Raw genomic sequence first — 25,539 nt, 5'->3', positions numbered from 1 at the left:
CGAATGAACTTTCTAGACTTCTGTGGAATTGATTATTTTAGTGAAAAGAACAGGGGTTGATATCCGTTATGAATGTGCACATTCGACTGTCTTCGCTTGAATTAATTATAATATATCCTACATATATATCAGTGTATTGTAGTTGAATTATTTTGAGAAATCTGTGCAAGCTATCAGACTAAAATTTTTTTTATTTTTGGTTGTAACCTACTGCACCCCTGCTAACCTACACGCAGTGGTGCATTCCAAATGACAGCTCAACCTGGCTAGCCTCCATGCCCGAGCAGACTGCTACAACCACGGAAAGCAAGACTTTTAAACAAGAGCTCTGTGTTTTATTTGTGCCGTTATAGTCTAATTTTAAACTATTAATCACCAGCATGTCAGCTCCTAAGAAGGGAGACTTGTCTTCAAGCGAGAAGGAGTTGTTTGAGGTTATTACTGCAGGTAACGTTAAGCCTCTTCGGCTAACGCTAATCCGTCTAGAACTCACACAGGGGCTAGCTCTTGTTTGCTTGTATGATTAATTACGTTACAAATATTACTAAATAATGTCAGCCTGACACTTTTGCTGCTCGTCGACTGCCTAGTTAAACCATAGCAGTTAACTTAGTTGTGAGTTTGCTTGGTGAAAAACGTCAGCTAATGTCAGATAACAGCTAGCTACTAATGTGTACATGTGATAGCTGTCTGTATTAACATGCCCACCTCAGTGAACTCCACTTCCAGGATGACATTAACGTTGTGTCTTGGAAGTTTCTCTTGTATGTTATGTAACCGTTTCATGATAACAGACAAATTCATGACTAAATCTTTGGGGGGGGAATCTCAGAAAAAAAGGGGGTGGGTTTACTGTCTAGATCTGCATAAACTGCTGGTAAAGCTTGCTGTTTGTATTTATACTGCAATAATACTGTTTTGTATGCACTTAGGAAATGTTCAAGAGGCCTCGAGGCTGTTGGGCTGTAAGGATGTTCGAGTCAACTGCTTGGATGAGGTAACAGAGCATTTCTGACTCTTAAAGCAGGTTGACACATTTAATGATGAACTGAATTTCTCCCAATTCACGTTCAAGTTACTTATTCGTCATATGCACAATAACAGAGAAGCAGTTGTTGGCAATAAAAATCTAGTAAAAAGTACAAAAAAAAAATTATATATATATATATATATATATATATATATATATATATAGGGATAAAATAAAAATAAAAAGTTTAGTCTGCGCAACACTACAATATGAAGGATCAATATAAAAAATGGTGCTGGTGATATAGAAAAACACTGTTGTCAAATCTTATCTAATTACACTTTTGATATTTGACACTAGTTGATTGATGATTCATTTTGAGGCGCAAAAATCAAGCCTTAAATTTGACTTAACCTGCTGTGTTTTTTAAGACATTTAACAGTCCTCAAAGACTCCTCTCTACTGCCAGTATTAAACGCATTTTGTCTGCTGCAAGGTACATTTTAAAGATTGGATTGTACTACTTAAACCTATATATATATATAATATAATGGCAGCCAGGAGTGACATACCTTCTGGTACGTCCTAAAGCAATGATGCATCACTAAAACGAGAAAGTTTTACTATCATACTAATTTAGCTATAGTCGTAGCTTCAGTTGTATTATCACAAAATTATTATATTTCTGTTGCATCAAACGACCTGACAGGTTTCTATAAAGTTTGCCTTATAATAATCATTGTGGGCAACGTTAGCTTGCATCTCTGACTTGAATGTTATCATTCTTGCATGTATGTCAAATGTAGAGGAGAAAACATAAGATCCTTAAGTAAAGCTCTTTCTTTGTCCAGTGACATATGTGTGGGACAAGAAGACATGTGAATCACCACACTGGAGGGCTTTGGAAGTGACCCTTTGTGTCCTTCCTTCTTTCTCTTTGTCACTTGTACGTGTCCGCCTGTCAAAAGCAGGTGTTTGAAATGGATGTTCTGTTAAGTAATGGAAGCTGTGTGAGGTTTTTGCTTCTTCTTTTTCTATTTTATATCATTAAGGCCAGTATTATATCATATGATCTTGTAAAGTTGTAAACTGATTGTCTTTAGGTTTTGTTTGTCAGACAAAATGGGTCATTTAAAATGGGAAATTTTCTCTATTATCTCAAATTTCATTGACAAAGTGATTGTTTGAGAAAATAATCAGCAGATTAATCGGTAATTAAATTAGTTGCAGTCCTTAATGCATGTAAATCCTATCAAGCTTAATGGTCTTCATTAAGCCGACTGGATATTTTAACTTCACAGTACATAACATTACAACTGGTGACGGTGCCGTCATTAGGACAACACAGACAGAGATGACAGATATGAAAAATAAACATGCTAAATATTAAACTCATTATTATTAGGAGAGACAGTATCCAAAATTCTTGGCATATTCACCATTAAACTCTGTTCTTTATTGTTTTCTAGCAACCATTTTTTTCATAGTTTTTGCTCATCTAAAAGTTAAATTGTTCCTGTAAATTTCGCAGTAACTTTTGTCTTGTCCACAGTATGGGATGACTCCTCTCATGCACGCTGCTTACAAAGGAAAAGCAGACATGTGCAAGTTGCTGCTACAACACGGAGCGGACGTGAATTGCAATGAACATGAGCACGGATACACAGCGCTGATGTTTGCTGGCCTGTCAGGTATGCTATTAATGTAACTGATGAACTATTTTAAATGTTGTACTTGATCATTACAGCCATATCTTTATATAGGCTGTTATTCTGGAAAGTCTCTCCCCCGTATGTGCTGTGACTCCTCTTCCTCTGGCCTGTAGGTAAGACTGACATCACGTGGATGATGTTGGACGCCGGGGCGGAAACCGACGTGGTTAACTCTGTTGGAAGGACCGCCTCACAGATGGCTGCCTTTGTCGGTACGTCTGTGGGTGACCTTCACACAACGGTCCGTTGTTCTTAAGCCTTGTATTATCGAACTCAAAATGACCGCGGATCACAGAGCACTTCTTTGTCAGTCAGGAACATTTACCCAGTAACTTTGTACCTGTTTTTTATTTATTTTTTTATAAAATTACCAAATGTTTGCTTTTCTTTGTTTAATGGGAAAGGCTACAATTTACGCGCAATTAGTGTATTATGAAGACAAACAGGATTAAAAACAGTAATGCAGCCAAGCATCTTTAAGACAGTTTTCTGCTTGAAATGCACTTGTTTTATAAACGTGCTTGGAATAGCACACCTTCCCCTCCCTGGCCGTTTTTTGTCCCACAGAACAGACAAACAATACTTTCCTTTTAGAAGATTTCGTGAGCTGTTTGAACCATTTGAACATTTATGTGCACAGCGCTTTGTGCTGCATTCATGTCATACCGAAGTTACCGACTTCACGTCAACATCCAAGATCTCATTTTTCTGACAGCTGTGATATTCCGTGCTTAGTACTTTATTAATACAGAAGCGCCTGAAAACCAAACAAATGTGGATGCCTCAGATCAGCCAAACACCATCTTGCAATGCAATTAAACTCAGATTTAATAAATGTGGTGGTATTTTGTTAAGGCACATTATTTTAATCCTCACACAACCAATTCTGTTCTGTGTTTATAGTAGAGTAGAACCATTCCTACAGTAGCTCCCACACAGACTTCAATGTGAGCTCTTGTTAAATTGGACTTTTGTTCATGTTCCTCTTATAAATCAACAAATTTTGCATGCTAATAATAGTAGTAATAGTAATTTGACTTTTAAATGGATAAAATCTATATTTTTTCTTGTGTTCTGTATGTATGTGTGTGTTGTCTGTAGCTGCTCTTAAATAATTGGGATTAATACATTTGTTGAATTAAATTGAATAAAAGCTAAACTTCCTTTATCTGGGTCCTTTTAGGACTTTTAGACAGCTTTTGGGCCGCTTGCAGTACACTGCCTGAACACACAGACCAAATCAAACACATTTGGACAAAAAAAAAAGCCTCCAACTGGCCTGAAGTTGGTGAAAGAGGCAAGGTCTGTTTGCACTGACGCAAACTGTTATTCTAGTGTTGCACCTAAATAGCTTGTAACTTGCTCTGACTAAACATAAATCTGTGACCAACGCTACATTCATGTTGAAAAATTAACCATCTATCTTTTCCCTCCTCAGGGCAGCACGACTGTGTCACGGTGATCAACAACTTCTTCTCCCGTGCCAGACTGGATTACTACACCAAGCCCCAGGGTTTGGAGAAGGAACCCAAGCTGCCGCCCAAACTGGCCGGACCCCTCCACAAGGTCATCATGAGCACCAACCTGAACCCCATCAAGGTAGGGCACCACTGGACAGGGACTGGTGATATAGGAATTGTTTTGTGAATATGTGTTCAGGTGGAGACAAAATGAATCTCTCCATCCTGCAGCCCGGCAGCTCCCTCATCCAACCACCTGCAAATACCTCCTTGTACGTTTCTGGGGAATATCAGCAGTAAAGCAGATAAATTGTCTGCATGAGTGGTTCTTAATCAAAACACACCAGCAGCCAATTTAACTGTTTATATTCCTTCATATGGAGGGGACAAGTAATCAGAGAACTAATCAGCTTCTGCAGTGTTTAGTTGGGTTGGAAACCAGCATGCTCTTTTGCTTTGCACCATGCATGACAGCACAAAATGAGGTTAAATTTGTGCCAACAAAACACAACTTCAAACAGCTTGGTACAAAATTGCCTACTGTTAATGCTACTACTGCATATACAGTATGTAAATGGGTTGTATAAAGCCCTTTGTGGCTCCAGAGAGAGCGGCACGAAATTTGATTATTTGCGTTTGATTTAGCGTTGTTGGGTTTGAAGACTAAAAGTTTGAAAATGAGAAAAAAAATCTGGGGTTGTTAGATTAGAAAGAAGCGATCTCACCAGACCTCTGTAGCCTGCTCCTCATCTCTGCTGCAGGCTGGAGGCTGGAGGCTACATTAACCCTTACTATGCATATATGTTATTTTATTACACATCAGAATCAACGGTGGAGCTGTCGGTGGTTGAGTTGCTTTGTTGGTAATGTAGGCGCTAGGTTTTGATAAGGAAGAAATATTTTTTTTTTTTATATAAACTGTCCATCGTGGTTCCGACAATGTTATAAGAGTGAAATGCTAAATTGGTGGAGTACTTTTTTTTTTTTTTTTTTTTTTTAAATAACTGGAACCTGATAAGTACCTCTTGTGTTTTGCAGATGGTGATGCTGGTGAAGGAGAACCCCCTGTTGGCGGAGGTGGAGGCTCTGGAGAAATGCCGCCGGGTGATGGAGCTCATCTGTGAGAAGTGCATCAAGCAGCAGGACATGAACGAGGTGCTGGCCATGAAGATGCACTACATCAGCTGCGTGCTGGGAAAATGTGCGTCCTTCCTCAAGGACCGCGAGGACAAGCTGGACGGCCTCATCAAGAGGTGAGGCCATGGGGGATATTTGCTGAGGATTTGTGGCCCCTTTTAGGCGCTAAATAGCCACATTGTGCCTTTCATTATTTACCAAAGGGTCACACTGAGGCTTGACTCAGTTGAAATGGAAAGGGGGAAGGGAATGGAAATATATGAAGGAGTTTAACCACTCTTTTTTTTTCTTCTTGAGCTGACAACATCACTCTGCCTAACTAATATTTTCATCACGTATGGCCTTTGGGATAAATGCATGTTTGCAGTTCCAAAAATGTCTTCTCTTTTAACCAAACCAAATTAATTTTATTATACGTATTTAGTAGATTGTGATGCAGGTTTAGACATGATTGTAGCCGCGCTTTACGGATCATGACTGGACCTCTGTCTAGACGTGGCTTCTTTCAGCTTAACATATCTTTCAAAACCTATTAAGTCCCTCTGAAATATATTGCATCATTCTGCCATTAGGAAAGTTTTCCTAAAGCGTTTGACCACTTTGATCCCTGCCTTGCAGTTTGCTGAAGGGTCGGGACAGCGATGGCTTCCCCGTGTACCAGGAGAAGTTTCTCAGAGAGTGCATTCGCAAGTTCCCTTACTGTGATGCTACTCTGCTGCAGCAGCTGGTGCGGAGTATCGCCCCTGTGGAGATTGTGAGTCTGGATGAATGATGAAAACTGTTTAGAGATGATTATATCCAGCAATGTGATTTTTTTTTTTTTTTTTTTTTTTAATCTTTTGTATTACATCACAGTACATCTGAAAAAAAGCTCTCATGTTTACATTTGATTTGAATGAGTCTCATCTAGTTGTAAACTATCTGTGTTAATGTTTTGTTGTGCGATGCCTAATCTGTTTTCTTGTCCATTTAAAAAAATAATAATAATTCTTTCCATCATCGCAGGGCAACGACCCCACAGCTCTGTCAGTGCTGACTCAGGCCATCACAGGTCAGGTCGGCTTCATGGACGCAGAGTTTTGTACCTCCTGTGGAGAGAAGGGAGCCGAGAAGAGGTGCTCCATCTGTAAAATGGTGAGTGTCAAAACAGCAGCAATATAACAATTTACATCTTTTCTGCAATGTGCAAAAAAAGTTTAGTGTTGTTTCAATATCAACTTTCATTCTTTAAGAAGAATAAAGATAAAGCTAATATTTTATTTTTTTTGCCTTTTATTAGATAGTGAGATTGAAGAGATGCAACAACAGGGGCGTTGTATTTCATGGTCAGCGTCTCAACCACTGAGCGAAGGGTGTGCCCTTATTTAACGGTTTTAAATTCATATATTCAGTAAGGGCTTTCATGTGGAGGGAAACTTGTAAGACATTTGCTGTCCCTCAACAATATTAACAATATTCCTCTCTCACATGTTCAAATAAAGTCACTTTGGTTTATGTTTTGGTACTAGGTGATCTACTGTGACCAGGCCTGCCAAAAGATGCACTGGTTCACCCACAAGAAAGTTTGCAAGAAGCTCCAAGAGCAGAGAGAAAAGCAGGAGGCAGAATCAGCCAAACTGAGGATGCTGCAGAGCCAAGGTACCTCATCTATCAAAGAGACAAAACACGACAGAATGAAACTCTACAACAGGGGGAACACTAATCCCACACACAAATTACATGATAAGAGGGGATTGCTTTATAATAATAACGTGTACAGAAATGAAAGCGTTATTATTATTATCATTTTAACCAGCACATATCTGGAATGAACTTCAAAGGCCCAGCAAATTCACTTTGGTCACAGACCCTTTGGGCTTTAGCAGAAAGGGGGGAGGGACTGAGAAGTTGTTGATGTTCAAATTTTTTGGCTAAGTCCTGGATCTTCCCAATTCTACCTACAGCGCCTAGAAAGCACAAGCATAAGCTTTTAATTGCATCTAATAAAAGTTTGGGAAATTCTTTGGCCAAAACTCGGTGCATGCCTTTGTTTTGGATTGGAATTACAAAATGTAAATAAGTAATAAATAGATATATAGGACTCAGTATTTTTGTTTTATTTACATTTTTCTAAGAAAGGAATCTGGAAATAATTTCTTTTTATTAAGTGGGTAAATATAAAAGTTACATTTTATAAAAATCTCAAGAAAAAAAAAATACTACCATAGCGCCACCATTTTGTGTACTTAAAGGAACTCTGGCACATCAACTTATTTCTCAGTGTGCTGTGTATTACTGTAAGCATTTTCTGTTGGATTGCGTTTACTTTAAACTGCAGTGATCAGTGTCATCGTGCAGCAAGAAACATAACAACTTTGGGATGGATGGGGACATAAAATTCAGGGGAAAGTGGTTTTACCAAACTACTTCTCTTTTCTTTTGAAAACGATGAGCCTTTTACAATCTATCGGAACGATGTTAAAGCTCCTTCACACAAATCAATTTCTTGTCCAGGTTGCACTTCGTCAGAAAGAAAGTAACGCTCATTAAACCAACCTGACGGAACATGAAACGGCATGTACACTGTCAATGGCTAACCTCAACCTCCGATGGCTTGATTCTGTACAAAAGCAAAGTCAGGCCTAACTAGGCTATATTGTCTCTGTGTTTCAGAGGAGAGTGAAGCCGTGCAGGAGGCCACAGACTCCATGCAGGAGCTCTCAGTGGAAACCGACAGTGAGGTCGCCCCCTCAGAAAACTCAAACCCCTCTTCCGTCCTAGCTGCTGACAACTGAGGAACATCTGACGGTCAGCAACCACAATACATCCATAAACGGACATCCACAGACGGAGCAAACTGGTACTGAGACTGAAAGCCAGACAAGGACTGGTCCAGCAGGAGATGAGAACCCATATTTATTACTGACCCGAGGCTGTCACAAAGGCAGGGAGACACTAACGCATACAAGGAAGGTTTGTCCCACAGCGGTCGTCTTTTTTTTTTTTTTTTTTCATTTTTATATGTTAATTTTTCAGATTATATTGTCATGTAAATGTGACAATTACGTACGCTGATGTGTTAGTGGTAGAGGTCACTGGGAGGGGGAGGGGGGGGGACATGTCAAGAGCTAATGGTTAACATCAATGGCCATGCTTCCATTCACGTGTTTTTAATGCTCCTTTTTGAAGCATCACGTTAGAAAAGATGTGTGGAAATTCAGTTAAGCAAAAAAGTTTTTACTTTCGCTTGAGGTGGTTTTGCCTTTGGCGCAAAAGAGTTGATGCACTAAATGGGATATGGAAACGCCTTTGCCGAAAAAGTTCTGGCGTAGCGAACATTTAACTAACCTGACTGATCGGCTGCTTCACGGATATTCCCATAACGTGTCTTCTTCTCCAGACAGCCTGAAACATGGTCAATACCAGCTGACATGAAAGAACAAATAAAATTTGCCCAATTAAACCAAATTCCTGAAGACCTCTCTGCATGTTTCTCTAGTAGATTGGTTGGATGGCCAAGGAGACTTGTTTTGTTTCCGGTTAGCAACCTGTACTTCTTCTACTCTGATTACAAGTGTAACCATAACCGTAAACACGCCGGATTATAGCCACAGGGCTAATTTACATCCGTAGTCCCCAGTCAAATTACATAAATACAGAAATTACAACATACAAATCAAAAAAAAAAAAAAGAAAACGAAAAACAATACAAGAATGAATAAATACAGGCAAAAGTGAAATAGTCACTTAATGGGTACAAGACTGGTTTGCTTTAAGCCATGTGTATGCCAATGTAAGTCAATGGAGGCCAAACGTGAACGTGAACGTAAAACGTGAGTATGCGTCTTGATAACATGCCAGTAATGGTATACAAATTGGCGTGTCATACATACGCCATTTCATGAGATCAGTCTGGGAGTTTAGAATGCCAACACAAAGAAAGCGTGAGGTGATGAATATCCGGCCTGCCGGCAGGCAGCACCTGAACAATCTCGGAAATAAAACGTCGTCGATATAGACTAATTCGCTCCAAACCAGTTGATTCACATTTCTTTTTTGCAACATTTCAAAACTTTGCTTAAAAGTCGCCTGACAATTGAATGAAACACCGCTAATGATGGGACATAATTCTGCCTTAAACTGTAGCACCATGTGCGGGAAAGAAGTGACTTTAGCCAATCAGAGCTGTCTGTCTGTTTGCAATACTCTGTACTTGATTTATTATTGGGACCGTTTTTTTTTTTTTTTTGTACTGATAATTTCATGGCAGATTGTGAGTGGATAGCATGGCTGCACAATATTGACCAAAAATGTATATTTTTTAAATATAAACAACATAAACATGAATTTATTTTTAGTGTATTGTGAAAAATTATGTTAATGCTCAGGATATCGGTAACAAAATGAAAGTTTTCTTCCCAAAATGCAACATCAGTTGTTGAATAAGAATTGTTGTACACAGCACAAGAACATCATGACCAGGATACTTTTGTTTTGAAAAAATGTCAGTAGTATGGTTTTCATGTTCTTTCGTTAATTGTGTAGCCTTAATGGACAGACGTCAAACTACAGGTCCAATGAGGCTTTGTCTGTCCTGAACACTGCTAATATCTACTATGTCCAACAATTTGAGCTTTATCACATTAAATAAAGACAAACTTCATCAAAGTGCCCACTGATCATATTGATTTTTGGTATATTATATTTCTACTTGACCGCAGACAGTTTGGGTGAGGATTCGGGTGCTTCATGCTCGAAGCAGCTAATGTAGCCTCCGTACATTAAAGCTTAGATCGGGGCCCAAAAAATCAAAGCCCGATCCTACCCGAGCCCGTGCACGTTGTGTCCGAGCCCGGCCTGGCCCGGCCCGGCCCGGCCCGGCACATTAACTTTAATTATGAGCCCGAATTAAACCCGAAACTTTTTGAATACGTGGGCCTTTACAACGGACGTTCTCAACCACAATTCCTTTTACCTGTGCGTAACCGATCAAGGCAGCAACATAATCAAAGCCCCGGAACCATATGACTTTCTGGTCTCAATCACCTAATCAATACTGTCCTTGTGTGCGTCGTGTCAGAGCTACAGTAGCAAGGCACATTCGGCACAATACCTGACTCTGTTCAAATCGATGGAGTTCCCCTTTAATCCTTGTGTTGTCCTTCCAGGTCAAAATTAACACTTTTTTTGACATTTTTGTCACTTATTTTGCTGTTTTTTTTCTCTTTTCAACGTTTTTTTCCCAACATTTTTGTAGCATTATTCGACATTTTCTGCAATTTTATCCCCCACTAGAACCAGTAAGAACAACTTATTACCACTATTTTTGGAATTTCTGGTCACTAAACCTTATAAAGCCTATGAAATTGTATCTAACTTTTGAGTTAGAAAAGCAAAGTATGAATTATTTTGACTAATATTTAAGATCAGAGGATATTGATGGATAATCACAGACTGTCAAAGTTCAGTCCGAATAATGCTATAAAATAAAACACCCAAAAGTCAATGATAGTAGTGAACTGATCCTTAATTTGACTTGTGAACAGCATGGATCCACCTGTTTGGTTGAAAGAAATCCAAATGTCTGCTACAGAAACTTTAAAAACAGGTCAAATTTGACCCGAAGACAACATGAGGGTTATATGGACCCGAGTAAGCAGGACAATAAAATTTGCTTTTTAAATGACATTTTAAGCAAACCACAGAGTTATTAATACACTTGAAAACACATCTTTGCACAGTGTAATGACCGGAAACAAACTTCCTCTCAGCTTGTGGACTATGTTGCCCGTCTGCAGAAAGCCACAGACTGGAGGACGCGATGACGCTCCTGGCTGTACATCTGGAAGGATCTCTCCCTCTCCACTGACCTCACCTCTGATGACACAAGACATAGAGACTTAACACATTTATACAGAATAATGTAACCAAGTACAAGCCACGCGCAAGTGATATTTTGTGACAGGCTGCAGTCTTTGCAGGTCAGATACGTACAGTAATGTCACCGAGATCTTACCTTTTCTATCCAAAACCAGGATAGAAGGCAGGCGGTGGATCACATGGAGGCGATACGCAGGGTCATGGGAGATGGGATTGAGGAAAAAAGCTGCAAAGAAGCCCTCTATTAGAAAGAAAAGTATGCAACAATTAACAGTCTACGGTGCAATCTTGTGGCTATCAGTGGACTTCTCGGCTGTTTTAAAAGCATAAGACAGCAGACTGTCGGAGGCTCAAAATGGCGCTCTTTATGAGTTTCGTCACTCACATGCAGTTTGGAGCTGCTGCATCCTCCTGAGCTCGTGCATCGTGTCCTCCAGCCCTCTGATCTGGTTGTTGTGGAGAAAAAGAAGTCGGAGGCAGGTCAGGTGATTTAGGGCCCCTGTATGAGAGACCAGGGAGGATTTTATTTAGGCACTTTTTTTAGGCATTTTTTGAGTTGATTCTTAGCAAAAACAAACTTTGTTCTTTCACAAATATGTGCTCATTCGTGTGTAATTACTTCCAACAACTAATCAAAGTATTTTTGTAAGCGTAGAATCTGCCATTCAGAATCCTTCAGAATACATGACGAGTGAGTCGCTCGAATGACGGCCGCCATGTAGCGCCTCCACCTTTTAAAATACATTAGCCAGAGAGGGACATATCTCCGCATTTCGCCCTCTTACACCTATTGGCACTGTGACGAATGCAAGGGGGAGATCACTCGCCAGGGATGCGAAAGAGAGAATTAAAACGACAACGCGACAGGCAAAGCGACAAGACCAAAGTTAATATTGGAGTGGCTAGAACCGCTGCGTGGAAACGATGGAGAGAGCTAATTTCGTGTTCGGCCGCCGTAGGAGGAAGGGCTAGAAAGTAATATTCAGTTGGTTGTCATATACAATTTCACCGCTAGATGGGAGAGATTCTTACACAATGTAGCTTTAAACGCTGTTTGTGGGTTAAAGGTAAATTAAGTACGTTCTATCTTCTACTAGCCTGGATGCCAGCCGAACTTAGCCCCGCCCACAACATTTGAGGTCGGGAAGTTCGGTCTGGACTTGATCCGTTGTGGAGCAACTATGCTCGAACCAGAGCTGTTCGGACCAATCAAATTGTCAGGGCGGGCTTTTATACGATGATGATGACGGATGATCAACAGTAACAACGTCATCAACCACGAGCGCTTGGGTTGGGTTGAATTTGTTTACAAGAAAGATGGCTGCCATCGCGTCTGTTATAGAAGATAATGACAGCGCATTCATTTTAAAAGAGGAACAGAGAACCGCGATCACGTCTGTATACACATTGCCACGCCTGTCCGCACGACACGGAAACTGCCGCCTCTGCCTTTGCTCTGTCTAAAGGCCATGTTATAGTCGTGCGTAAAATCGACGGCGTAGCCCCGCAGACCCCTCTGCGTCTACGCCGAACCCTACGCCGTAGCCTGATGCCCACCTCTCGAAAAATGTAACTACACTGCCGTGGCTTGGTAGCGTTGCATTTCCCCCCCCCCCGACTCATTTCCTGGTTCTCCTTCTCCATAAACAACATGAAGTCAAGGAGAGGGTTAACTTCTCCTGCTAAAAGATTTCCCACTATGACTCTAGACTCTAGAGTCGCTAAGTCCTAAGCTAATCACCGTCACTCTCTCACTTCACCCTCGCTCTACAACACACTCCACACACACACACACACACACATGCCGGCTCGACGCACACACCAGCGCACAAGTATAAACATCAGGCCACTTACGTAGGCTACGGCGAGGGCTCTGGGTGGCGCCTCTGCCCTAACCCTAACCCTAAGCCTGCCTTTGACTTGCAGCTTCTGTGACATCTGTCTCTGTTGCTCTGATTGGTTTTAGGTCTATCCAATTGAGTGCAGAGGCATTTTCTTTCCCGGTTCGGTTGAAACACGCCCCATAATCACAGCCCAACGGAGCAGCATCAGACTGCATCAGTAATCTTCTACTGAAATCTGTCAACAACAAGCAGGGACTGCAGCAACATCCATCAATAGTGTCTGTCCTCCTAAAAGTACATCAAAAACAGTGTGAAAAGTAAATTGAAAAATCAACCTCAGATTTTATATCACCTCTGACTGCAACAGGACAGTAAAAAAACATTTTAAGCCTTTTATATCTATACTATGATCAAGGTTAGAGTAGCATGATATTTATTTTTATTTTTTTACTAATTTATATTTAGTCTGTCCAGGGATTCAAACCAGCAAGAGGCCCTTTTTAATTTCAGAACATTTTCACATTAGCTTCACAGATAATTCAAAGGAGTAAAAAAAAAAAAAAATACAAGCTCACCAGATATAGACTTGATGTTGTTGTTGTGGAGGTAAAGTTCAGTCAAGCAGCAGTTGAGGGAACGGCAGCTGAGCTCTCTGATCTAAAAGATTCAGAATAAAAAAGAAATTATTTTTTTCACTCGGTTTAAACTTTGTTGCTGAAATGCACACATCTTTACAGAGGCCTACCCTGTTGTTATTCAGCCACAGCTTCCTCAGAAAGTGAAATCTTGATAAGTCAGGGACGCCGGTGAGCTTTCTGTTAAGCAAAAACGGCAAAAAATTGCCTATTTGTTCCTGTTTAATTTTTCATTTCATTTCATTTTAAAATGATGTAGCTGTGTGAATTTCAATCTTCCAAACCGCTGCAGTGAGAGCAACAGATACATTTGTTTTACACACACACACACACACACACACACACACACACACACACACACACACACACACACACACACACACACACACACACACACACACACACAAAAGAAAGTCTGTCTTACTTTGTGGCGAGGCTGAGTTGGCAAACATCAACATCTCTCCGTATTCCAGACTTCTGAAGGGACTTCTTTATGTCCTGTTTTTTTTAGGGTGAGAAAAGAAGAAACTACAGATAAAGAAGTGACAAAAGTTGCATTCATGTGCCTTTTTGTAATTGGGGGTTGAAATTATTTGAGATAATGCCGTCTACCTACATCAGCCACCTCCATTGTCTGCCACCTTTGAAGTCTCACACCTGTTGCCAGGAAACTCCTGTTCTGCTTGAAATCACAACAAACAAAAAATAGTTCTATTGTATTTCAAAAAGAAATATCAGCTTTATGTTGGTGTGTGCATCGATTATGTCAGGTTTGCGTATTTTTCCTGCTGAATTTGGAACATACAGTGTTAATGATTACATGTCTTAATCATTCATCTGCAGGGAAGTCAAATATCCAGCAGAGGGCGGTGTTTCACCACAATTAACAGGCAAACGAGGTATATTTAGTTTGCAGGTTTATGTGCAAAGCCCCCAACGTCTCCTTCAAGCCACCTAACCCTAACCTTAACCCTAACCCTAACCCTAGCCATAACCATTGCCTAATCCTAGTGCCTTCCAGGCAGAGACGTTGGGGGTTTCACCGATAAACGTGCAAAGGAAGCCCAGAAGAATTTGTCTTTGCATTCAAGACAACCAGCTGATTTCACCGATTCAACCAGAGACAGGAGTAGAAACCAGTCGAAACCAGTTGGTGCAGTGATTCTTTAAACCCCTTTTTCTTTTCAACCCGTCCAAGCTTTTACTCGCATGACTCTTCTCCTCAGTGCCATGCCCTCTTTCAACTACTCTTGCTTTTTTTGAAAGAATTTTAGTTAATAGTCTTCATCAGTGAACGGAAAACATGAATGTGTCACGTGGAAAAAAAATAAGGGTTGTAACCTTAGGTCTTGTTCACATGACACCTGAACCAGTTCCCTTTGCTAATGAAGACCATGAGATGAGATCGAAAGCTCCTGAAAAAGCTTGTTAGTAGATTATTATGTTTGTATGTAAAGCTGGGCGATATGGAGAAAAACAAATATCACGATATTTTTTGACCAAATACATCGTCAAAATATTTACACAATTAGATTTTTGACAACAAAAGACAACACTTACAGTACAGGCCAAAGGTTTGGACACACCTTCTCATTCAATGTGTTTCCTTTTATTTTTTTATGACTATTTACATTTTAGATTCTCACTGAAGGCATCAAAACTATGAATGAACACATATGGAATTATGTACTTAACAAAAAAGTGTGAAATAACTGAAAACATGTCTTATATTTTAGATTCTTCAAAGTAAACACCTTTTGCTTTTTTATTAATAAGGGAAAACATTCCACAAATTAACCCTGACAAAGCACACCTGTGAAGTGAAAACCATTTCAGGTGACTACCTCATGAAGCTCATTGAGAGAACACCAAGGGTTTGCAGAGTTATCAAAAAAAGCAAAGGGTGGCTACTATGAGGAATCTAAAATATAAGACATGTTTTCAGTTATTTCACACTTTTTTTGTTAAGTACATAATTCCATATGTGTTCATTCATAGTTTTGATGCCTTCAGTGAGAATCTACAATGTAAATAGTCATGAAAATAAAGAAACACATTGAATGAGAAGGTGTGTCCAAACTTTTGGCCTGTACTGTATGTCATATCACAATATTACCATATCCAAACGATGTCTAGTCTCACGTAGATAGATATATTGGACACCCCTATTTGTATGCATGCAACCTCCCTTAAATTAAAGAAAGCACCTCAAAGTGTAGTATACTGGTGTTCAACAATACTGCTAGTTAAAGTACCATTGACTGTCATATAGGATCAATCCCAGGGAATAACACAAGTGAAGTAGACGCAGCCCTCCATCCGTTGGGATCTTTTCCAAACTCTGTAGCCACCGTGACCTTTCCTGGCTTTGTTCCAGGTGTTGTGCATTCCTTTAGTTCCCCTCCGGTCGACCCTCGCCACACCTCCCATTACTGCATGTGGGCGCTTCCTGATCATGCACACACACTCCCGTCATGCTGCTTGTCAATATGCCATTAACCCAACCACCTTTCATTTCCCATGAGGGTTAGGGGCTACCGAATTCCTGCTGCTGAGTTTCGCGGCCGCTGCTGAAGGCACAAAGGGGGAGAGCCTATCATATTCACTGCTCTGCATTCATTTAAGCCGGTCCCATAAGGAGCTCAGAGGGGCGTCGGAGTGGAACTAGTGTTCTGAGAGGAGCCGGCCCTGTTCTCCTTTTATGTTCTCTCGGAAGTGGAGTGAATGAGCCTCTGGTTCTCCTGTTTGAGGACAAACAAAAGGGAGAGGAAACAATAACAGAAACGGTGAAGTTTTAATGACAGACCGGCTTCACCTGCGGAGCGGATTTACTCGATTACTCAAAATACTAAAACTACTTATTTGGAATACCTACAGTATTTGCCTAATCTATTTATTTCCTATTTGTACCATCATTTATTCGGGGTCTGTTAAAATGTTAACTTCACGTTTGAACCCTCCTTGTATTTATCTGCTTTTTGTGTTGAATTGTAAATTTTATATTTGTTCCCTTTATGCGGTGATGTAGTCTACGTGATACGCAGGTATACGCAGTATACCCACTAAGAAAGCTCCAGAAATTCCATATACCCCACTTAAAAATGCCCAATGACACACAACAACATACTTTGCGTTATATTTTTGCTATATTTTGAATTGTCATCTGTGTTTTTCTTCTTCACATAGGCTAAATAAAGGGATTTCCACCGTAAATTGGAGCATAAAAGTGTACCGAATACAGGAAATGAAGTCGTTGATGCTCAAACCTTCCCTGGGGGAGGACACCCTGACCCCCCTAAAAAAAGGGCAGATTCTGGCCAATATATACAGTACAGTATACCCACTACAATACATTACACTACACCACTGCTTTTATGCACTTATTTAGTTTTGTGTCAGCACTAGGAAAGTGTTCATTTAAAATGTGTCTGAATAATCCTATAATGTGCAAGAGACCAGACACGAAAATAAACCATTCATTCATTCATACACTGCAGGGCCAAAAGTACGTGGACGCCTGAACTTTATGCTCATACAAGATTGTTGAACATCTCCTCCCAAAACTCGGCGCATAAATCTGCTCTTATAAGAGCTCTCGTTCAGTTCAGGAACCTGGCTGCAGGGATTTGCTGCCATTCAGCCACAAGAGCGAGTTAGCGAGGTCGACCAGTGGTGTTGGATGATGAGTCCTGGAGGATCATAGTTGGCGTTCCAGTTCATCCCAAAGGTGTTGGATGGAGTTGAAGGTCAGCGCTCTTTAAAGATCTCCCAACACCAAACTGGGCAAACCATTTCTTTACGGTTAGCTGGCTTTCTTGCATTGAAGCACAGTCACTTTAAAACAGGAAGGAGATGAACCTAAACGACCAAAAATAACCTAAATAGACCAAAAGCGCACAAAAAGGCAAGGACAGAAACACTATGGCCTAAACTATGTTGACCCACCTGTCAACTTAGTTTTGGCCATAGTGTTTCTGTCCTTGCCTTGTTCCTTCATTTACTCTTTGCCTTTTCCTTTTTTTAGTTCCTTCTTTCTTTAGCCGGTCCCATAAGGATCCTTCCTTCCTTATCCTCATCCAACCTTCCTGTTTTTTTGTTTTTTTTATATATATTTCTTTCTTTTCCAACTTCTTTTTTTTTTTTACTGAACAGAAACCCCTGAAAATAGTCATATTTGGAGGTTACGACATTGACATGCAAAACTACAGTGCTTGTCTTTACAATGACTACTTTAAAACACTTGAGTAAACTCTGCAAATATTGACGTCCATGTTTTTAACCGTTAAGAGGGGTAATAGCTCATGGAGAGCATTTCCTTCACCGCTGATTAAAGATTAAAACCATAAGCTTAACACTCAGGGGAAGAAGGACTTGTCCTCGTGGCCTACTCAGCTCTCCATTCTGAAAAAAAAATTGTTGTGATAATAAAAAAAAGAAATAAATGATCCGCGTATCAACTTTCATTCACATGAGCAGCAATTAGTGTCTCTGCACGACGCCTCTTTTCAAATCAGTAAGACAGGCCTGGATTGAATGTTCCCCACAAAAGTAATTACAGGGGATTGAGAGGCAGGCAGAGGAACGATGGCATAGACGCACAGCAAATCACACACAGACAATATCAGCTTTCATTCTTTAATTAAACGAGCGAGAGAGAGAGCGAAAGAGAGAGAGGGATGCAAGTCACGACGTGGAAAACATCCTATAGGAGAAACTAACCAGAAGATCTTAAATGATCAGTCTTGTATACATGTGTGATTAATGCTCCGTCACTACTGATTAATGAGCAGCTGTTTGCTGGCCGGATCAGGGGCAAATAATGTTTTGGCAATAACGTCTATGATTCTCCTTGACTCTGACAACACAGCAGATGTCAGAGAGCTCATAACGTCTAACAATTTCAGAGGAAATACAGCAACCTTGCTCAGTAGTTGATCGTCTCTGAGTCGTAATGCATCTGGGCTGATTTGTTTTGGTTCATTGAAAGTAAGGAAAATAATATTAAAATGCAACATATCAGGCTTTGTGAGGGACACAACAGTTGTGTCTCGGAGCTATTTCTCTATCGTTGTCCCTGGTGTTTCCACAGTCCAGCTACTTTTATCAGTACGGAGAGAGGCATTCAGTGTCTGGCAAAACACATTTGGAAACTGACGACTAAAAAGATGAAAATTGAGTCTTAAAAACAAACTAAAGTATCATAGGTATGATTATAGTTATTTTGCAGTGTTTTTACAGCATATTTGGTGAACATGAGAATGCCCTTGCACAATAATCATAACTTATTTTCCACATGCACAAGAAACGTTGTGTAACGCTGTAAGTCCAGCTTTCAATAGACAGACTTATTGCTTTCACAGCATGTGGATGGAGAAGTAATCATGTGCAAGCATCCACCAAATCTAAAGTTTTTAGATAATTCTTTGGGGCTTTTCCACCTAATTTTGACAGGACAGCGAGGAAGGGGGAAGACATGCAGGAAATTGTCACAGGTCGGATTTGAACCCTGGACCTCTGCGTCGAGGCATAACCCTCTCTGTATATGTGTGCCTGCTCTACCCACTGAGCCAACCCGGCCACAGTCTAAAGTTATTTTTATTTCTTTCCTTTCTTCTTTCCTACCTTTCCTTCTTCAGCTGATCTGAAAACATATCTGGAGGTGCAGGGTTTCCACCTGACAGAGAAATGCTACCCACAAGGTAATTTTATTTTGCATAAAAGAGCACATTTGCAACAACAACAATATTTTGCTCTCTTCAGCATGTGATCAGAGAGGTGCCAAACTTTATCTGAATGTTTCCGAAAATCGAAACGATATTGTACATCCAAAACTTAAATTCGTATCCAGCATCACCAGAAAAAAGTGCTGCAGGAGTATTGAAGAAACAGAAGAAACGCACACACACACACACACTCACACTCACACTCACACTCACACACCTTACATTCAGAGCATCTGCAGCTTGGATTTGGAGTTTAGTGAGGGAGGGAACATTTCATTTCCCCTCAAATGAAACTAATTCAAGCAGAGATTCAAACAAGCAGGAACATTCTGCAGCTCAGCTACTGGGACACAGGAGCACTTCAGAGCTGATATGAAAGCTAGAAGGATGAGAAGCTACATTGGTACAAATTTCAACAAAACAAAACTCTCGCTTTATAGTGAAAAGAAACATCCAGAAAACTACAAATGCAATCCAAGAACAGCAGTAGACACTGAAAGCAAAGTCTGTTTATCACATCATCACAACACCATCTGTAACTTGATCTGTTTTTGACTTGACTGCAAAACATGTCGGTTCAAATGTAGAAGCATCTGCATTTAGATAAGACCAAAAACTAAAGTTGACCTGGGTCTATATATATATATATATTCAGTATTGTCATTCCTTCTCTGCAGTATTATGGATGAAAAGTCTAGGAATGGAATTCTCAAGTTACCTGATTATAGCTTTTTATTAATGGCTTCTAAAATCCCATTTTAATAGGCAATCCTGTTAATAGATCCCCATCCCTGTCTTATGTTTTGGTTCATTTGGATTTTGTCTGTCTCTCATTGTGCTGTGTTTTATATTGTAATTTATTTCGAATTTATTTAGTTAGATTTTTTTTTTTTTCGTGTGATTTTATCATTTTCTTTTTAGATATTTTATAAATATATCTACATCAGGAACCAAAAACCACGTGTTAATGTGCCAATTACTCAGGCATCTAATCCCATCATCATCATCATCATCATCATCATCATCATCATCATCATCATCATCATCATCATCATCATCATCGTCATCCTCTGCAGCGTTCAGGATCAAAAGTTAAACCCTCCACAATAAAAGCAGTGGGCGGGGTTATTTTACGAGCGTACATCTGTGGCGACCAATCACAGCCTCCCAACAGAGACGCACCTGAGTAGCTGCCAAAGCGTGAGGCGGGCCGGCTGGATAAAACCACGGCTTTGCCGTGGTTTTCATCCAGAATCAGTCTACATTAAGCCGGACCTACATCTCTCTCCCCCCACCCTCCATACCCAGAGAGCAACCATGCACCTGAGCGCGTACGAGTCGTGCCATTCCTTGGTCATACTTTGCATCCTCCTGAGGAGTTGCCATGCCTTCAAGAACGACGCCACGGAGCTCCTGTTCTCGCACGTGAGCGCGCCGGTGCCGGAGGTTCAGAGTAACGTGACCCTGAACCGCGCACGGACCGGAGGGAGAGGAGCGGCCAGCGCTGCGCACGACAGAGGCGGTAAGGACCGGAGGATGCTCCGCTTTATCATTTAGTGGGCTATTTGTATAGGGACTATAACGTGTGTGTGTGTGTGTGTGTGTGTGTGTGTGTGTGTGTGTGTGTGTGTGTGTGTGTGTGTGTGTGTGTGTGTGTGTGTGTGTGTGCGCGTGCTTTAAGATGCTTTTTAGAACTGTTCTCTCACTAGTGTAGAATCTTTGTCTTTTATATTGTTTCCTTTTTGATTTCTGGTAATAATAATAATAATAATAATAATAATACATTTAATTTATAATGCACTTTTCATCAGAGATCTCAAAGTGGTATTATTTCTAATCTTTGGTGAGGCTATTTGCAAGACATTAAACAGTCATGATATCTGAATACTGGCTTTCTAGGATTAGGAAATAGAGTACTGTGGTCCTAGCTCTTACTCTTAGTAGCCTAAAGCCCAGGGAGCATGAATAAGGTGAGGAAACAGAACTAGCAGAAAATGCAAGCTGTTCCATTTCCAATTTCCATTTTTTACACTTTACTTTATTCAATTTTTCTAAATTATTCTTCATTTAAGGATGCATTCAGCCGAAAACTCTTGACTCTTGACTCTGGTTTAAGAATCCAAATTTCCTTTTTTTTGTCTGTAGTCTATACATCAATATCTACATCTCAAAGAGCCAAATGAGGGACCTTTTAATCAGGCACCAAATCCCATCATCATGTAGGGCTGTGCAATATATCGATATTATATCGACATCGATATACAAGGCTAGATATCGTCTTACATTTTGGATATCGTAATATGACACACGTGTTGTCTTTTCCTGGTTTTAAAGGCTGCATTACAGTGAAGTGATGTCATTTTTTTGGACTTCCTTACTGTTTTACAATTTGCCATGGTATCCACATTATTGGTGATTATTTGTCAAAACTCTCATTGTGTAAATATTTGTGAAAGCACCAATAGTGAACCCTTCAGTATCACCACAATATCGACATTGATGTATTTGGTCCAAAAATATCGTGATATTTGATTTTCTCCATTATCGCCCAGCTCTATCATCATGCCATCATCATTTAGGCTACACATACTGAAACAGATTATAGACTATACGTAATCAAAACACTTTCAAATAGCACGCAGCTGCTATAACATATCGCAAGAATCCTGCAGTTGTAGAAAAATAACTAAACAACACTACAGGGTCACTGTAAACTTACAATGGAGTCTTGGACAGACCTTGTATAGGGAGGGGTTACTAAAAGCGGCTCTGCTGCCAGTCACCACAGTGAGCTGAGGTCGCACTCAGCGTAACACACAACTGGCTGGCTGGCGTCCCAATGGAGGTGTTCTCCCGTGAACAGGGAGCCTCCGATTGTGGCTCTGAGGGAGGGGAGGGGAGTGAGAGGGAGTTCATTCATCAAACACTCCGTCACAGGGAAGGGGGGGGAGGCATTGTCACTGAGCTGTATGAATGGACCAGAGCTTGGGTTACAGTGGTGAAGGGGGCGAGCAGGGGGACAGTGTTTGAAGCCTGCGGCAGAATAATACAGACAGTCGTAGCTGCTGCACAGAGCTAATCCTGATAAATAAGAAAGTGTTTTCCTTCTCACATGCCATAGTCCCTCAGCGTTTTGAAGTAGAAAGGTCAAAATGCTATTGTGCTCCTTGCCTGGGTTCCTGGGACTTGCCAGAGGCTACGAAGGGGCTCATTACGGACATAATGTACAGGGTTAAAGGCTGGGCAGTAATCCTTCACTATTATCAGGACTTGCCTTTCAATATCTTGACAGAGTCACTGTGATGTGTCATTTTCTTGTCTCAATTAGTGCTGAAAAGGACATTCTGACTCAGAGCTCTCAGAAAACTAAGTCTAACATTAGAGCTGCGACAATTAGTCGATTCATCGAAATGAAACGGCAACTATTTTAATAATAAAATAATGTTTTAGTCAACATTATCCAGGGAAGGGTTGAACTTAAAGGACAAATCCGGCGCAAAATGAACCTAAGGGTTAATAATACATACAGAGTCGACCGTTCTCTGGGATGTTTTCATGCTAATCGAATGTGATCAGTTTTAGCGCAAACCGCTAATTAGCTTATAATGCTAGTCGTCAGGGCACTGGTAAAGTAAAAAGAAATCGCTATTTCTACACCACTAACAAGGCTCAAAATAGCGCCACACTTCCACAGTAGCATAATGAGGGTCCCTACATGTAAACTGAAGCATTGAGAACTTTGTAAGTGTACAGACAGTTTATTACAAAAATAGTTTATAAAGACAATACCGTGCGGTATACAGGCAGGCGCCATTTTGGGAAAACAGTCATGATCAGTCGAACGACAAATGCCGTGCTTGAGCTATGTTACTGGTTGCACAGCGTTTGTCGTTCGACTGATCATGACTGTTTTCCCAAGGTGGCGCCTGCATGTATATGTGAATGGTACTGTCTTTATAAACTATCTTTTTATATATATAAACTGTCTGTACACTCACAAAGCCCAGACGACTAGCGTTATAGGCTAATTAGCAGTTTGCGCTAAAACTGGTCACATTCGAAGACGTTTCAGCGCTCCTCCGACTACCAGAGACTTCTTCAGTTCTTCGGCGCACCTTTAACCAAGTCTAGTTGCTCTTGTGTTCAACCCTTTGCTGGATAAATATGACCTGGATGACTGAGAACCTTCACAGACATTTAGTCAACATTCGCTTGGTTCAGCTTCTCATATGTAAGGATTTGCTTCTTTTCTGTTTCATACATTTTATTTATTTATTGTTTATTTATCAGGGACATTACCTATGGCATTATCACAACCAAATGTGAGAGATGCAAGGTTTTATTTTCATGATGGCTAACTGAATATGTTTGGGTTTTGAACTGTTGGCTGAACAAAACAAGACATTTAAAGACATTACCTTGGGCTGTGTGAAAATTAAAAAAAATGTTCACTATTCCCTGACATTTTATAGACCTTTTCTCCCATATCCGTCCTTTTGCAGCTGCCAGATTCTTACAATTGTGATTGTGTCTTTCCACAGAACGGAGCCAAATCGGATGCAGAGAGCTGAGGTCCACTAAGTACATCTCTGATGGCCACTGCACCAGCATCAACCCCATCAAGGAGCTGGTGTGCGCCGGCGAGTGTCTCCCAGCTCAGATGCTTCAAAACTGGATCGGCGGCGCCCACGGCAGGAAGCTGTGGAGTCGCCGGAGCAGCAACCAAGACTGGCGCTGTGTCAACGACAAAACCCGCACCCAGCGCATCCAGCTGCAGTGTCAGGACGGCAGCACGAGAACGTACAAAATCACTGTGGTCACCTCCTGCAAGTGCAAGAGGTACTCGAGGCAGCACAACGAGTCGGGCAACAAGTTCGAGGAGCCGGCTCTGTCGCCGCCGCAGCTCCTGCACAAGCACAAGTCCAAGAGCAAGAGGAGGCTGGGGAAGAACCGGCTGAGTGAGAACTGGCACGACACTGAGCCCTGAGACTCCCTCTGAATCCACACAAAACCCACAGGAGTTTTGTCCCTGCGACATCGAGACACAAACGTCCAGAGCTTGTGGATTATCTCTCGATGTGACTGGGACTTGAGTTATGTGAAGCTGGTTCCTCACTATGATGGCGAACTCCAAAGCGCATGCTAAGGACTTGTCTTGACATTTGAATCCACGTGGTTTAAAGATAATGTGAACAGAGCTGGGGTGTACAGTCTGCAGAGCCTTCCGGAGCCCCGAGTCGACACACATTGTCCCAGATGTAGCCATGTGCATGCGTTTCCTATGTATTCATTTTATATGCAGATGGAGATCTGTAGTTTAGGCACCAACACCAGTAAACACCAAACATCTCCACAATCCAGTGTAAATACTTGTACATATATCAAATTCTTACTTGCCTTTTTGAAGTATGGTCATGTGTATAAAATGTTAGTATGTAAGATTTATGATGTATGATGTAATATATTTTCTGTGGCAACATACAATATGATAAGTTTTGCTTAAACGGTGTCATCAGGTGGGTGGAATCTGGAAAAGATATTTTCATTAATCAGTCTTGTAATAGCTTTATATGAAAATAAATATCACTTTTTTTTTATCACGTGTTGTTGTCAATGGATACTTTAAATGTATGACCCATGCAAGGTGATATTTCATCTACACGAGGGTGGGGTACTGATGAAAGTTGGAAGAAACTGTCACAATTTTTACAAAATGGCTATAATCTCCACAGTAAAATTCTTGATATAAAAAACATTAGGTTCTTAATTTTAAAATAAATCATAAATATGTATGTGTAGAAAATTGCTTCTTAGTTTTTCTTACAGGCTGTAATATGAATTTCGCACAAAATTAAAACATAATTTTGGTAAGATTTCTTACTGCAGGAATGGTTTTCTCAAAGGCTGATGTAGTATTGAGTTCTCGTGAGACCTGGTATTACAATCTACTTTCTGCAGTGAGATAGAACCTGAAATCACGCAAGAACTCTGTGACGACCTGTTAGCAACATGGTTAGCAGCTGCCGAATCTTCTCCAAATCCAGAGACAGTTCACAATCTTTGGTCAAGTATTCACCAATACAATACATCCACTAAATTTTGACCGGAAATGAAAAAAGTCACCTTTTAAAATAAAGTTCACTAAACTAAAACAAACTAAACTTAAAATAGATAGGCTACATCTGAGTGCATATGTATG

General features: G+C 40.6%; 3 protein-coding genes across 3 annotated transcripts; 2 read left to right on the top strand and 1 right to left on the bottom strand.

The window, feature by feature from the left end:
- Positions 1-231: 231 nt before the first annotated feature.
- On the top strand, positions 232-9,929 carry ankmy2a (ankyrin repeat and MYND domain containing 2a). The gene is made up of 10 exons (XM_039805807.1): positions 232-447; positions 933-997; positions 2,523-2,661; positions 2,796-2,894; positions 4,121-4,281; positions 5,181-5,395; positions 5,898-6,033; positions 6,285-6,413; positions 6,788-6,917; positions 7,932-9,929. The coding sequence occupies exons 1-10, from the start codon at positions 381-383 to the stop codon at positions 8,051-8,053; spliced, it is 1,263 nt and encodes a 420-aa protein (XP_039661741.1). The 5' UTR covers positions 232-380; the 3' UTR covers positions 8,054-9,929.
- Positions 9,930-10,948: 1,019 nt separating this feature from the next.
- LOC120562640 (leucine-rich repeat-containing protein 72) lies at positions 10,949-25,250 on the bottom strand. The gene is made up of 8 exons (XM_039806455.1): positions 25,222-25,250; positions 14,234-14,299; positions 14,042-14,115; positions 13,728-13,797; positions 13,558-13,639; positions 11,524-11,637; positions 11,275-11,364; positions 10,949-11,135 (listed from the first exon to the last, which is right to left on the bottom strand). The coding sequence occupies exons 2-8, from the start codon at positions 14,246-14,248 to the stop codon at positions 11,038-11,040; spliced, it is 543 nt and encodes a 180-aa protein (XP_039662389.1). The 5' UTR covers positions 14,249-14,299; positions 25,222-25,250; the 3' UTR covers positions 10,949-11,037.
- Positions 20,288-24,940, top strand: sostdc1a (sclerostin domain containing 1a). Its single transcript, XM_039806454.1, has 2 exons — positions 20,288-20,862; positions 23,882-24,940. The coding sequence occupies exons 1-2, from the start codon at positions 20,658-20,660 to the stop codon at positions 24,325-24,327; spliced, it is 651 nt and encodes a 216-aa protein (XP_039662388.1). The 5' UTR covers positions 20,288-20,657; the 3' UTR covers positions 24,328-24,940.
- Positions 25,251-25,539: the final 289 nt, after the last annotated feature.

This window comes from Perca fluviatilis, chromosome 7, assembly GCF_010015445.1.
Source record: "Perca fluviatilis chromosome 7, GENO_Pfluv_1.0, whole genome shotgun sequence".
NCBI classification, from domain to species: Eukaryota; Metazoa; Chordata; class Actinopteri; order Perciformes; family Percidae; genus Perca; species Perca fluviatilis.
This window is presented reverse-complemented; position numbering and strand designations above follow the sequence as displayed.

Coding starts and splice junctions, on each gene's coding strand:
- ankmy2a (XM_039805807.1), top strand. CDS start 381: ATGTCAGCTCCTAAGAAGGGAGACTTGTCTTCAAGCGAGAAGGAGTTG. Junction 2,662..2,795: donor GATGTTTGCTGGCCTGTCAG/GTATGCTATTAA, acceptor TCTGGCCTGTAG/GTAAGACTGACATCACGTGG. Junction 6,414..6,787: donor GGTGCTCCATCTGTAAAATG/GTGAGTGTCAAA, acceptor TTTTGGTACTAG/GTGATCTACTGTGACCAGGC.
- LOC120562640 (XM_039806455.1), bottom strand. Junction 13,798..14,041: donor CAACTCAGCCTCGCCACAAA/GTAAGACAGACT, acceptor TTTGCTTAACAG/AAAGCTCACCGGCGTCCCTG. Junction 11,638..13,557: donor CAACATCAAGTCTATATCTG/GTGAGCTTGTAT, acceptor TCTCTCATACAG/GGGCCCTAAATCACCTGACC.
- sostdc1a (XM_039806454.1), top strand. CDS start 20,658: ATGCACCTGAGCGCGTACGAGTCGTGCCATTCCTTGGTCATACTTTGC. Junction 20,863..23,881: donor CGCTGCGCACGACAGAGGCG/GTAAGGACCGGA, acceptor GTCTTTCCACAG/AACGGAGCCAAATCGGATGC.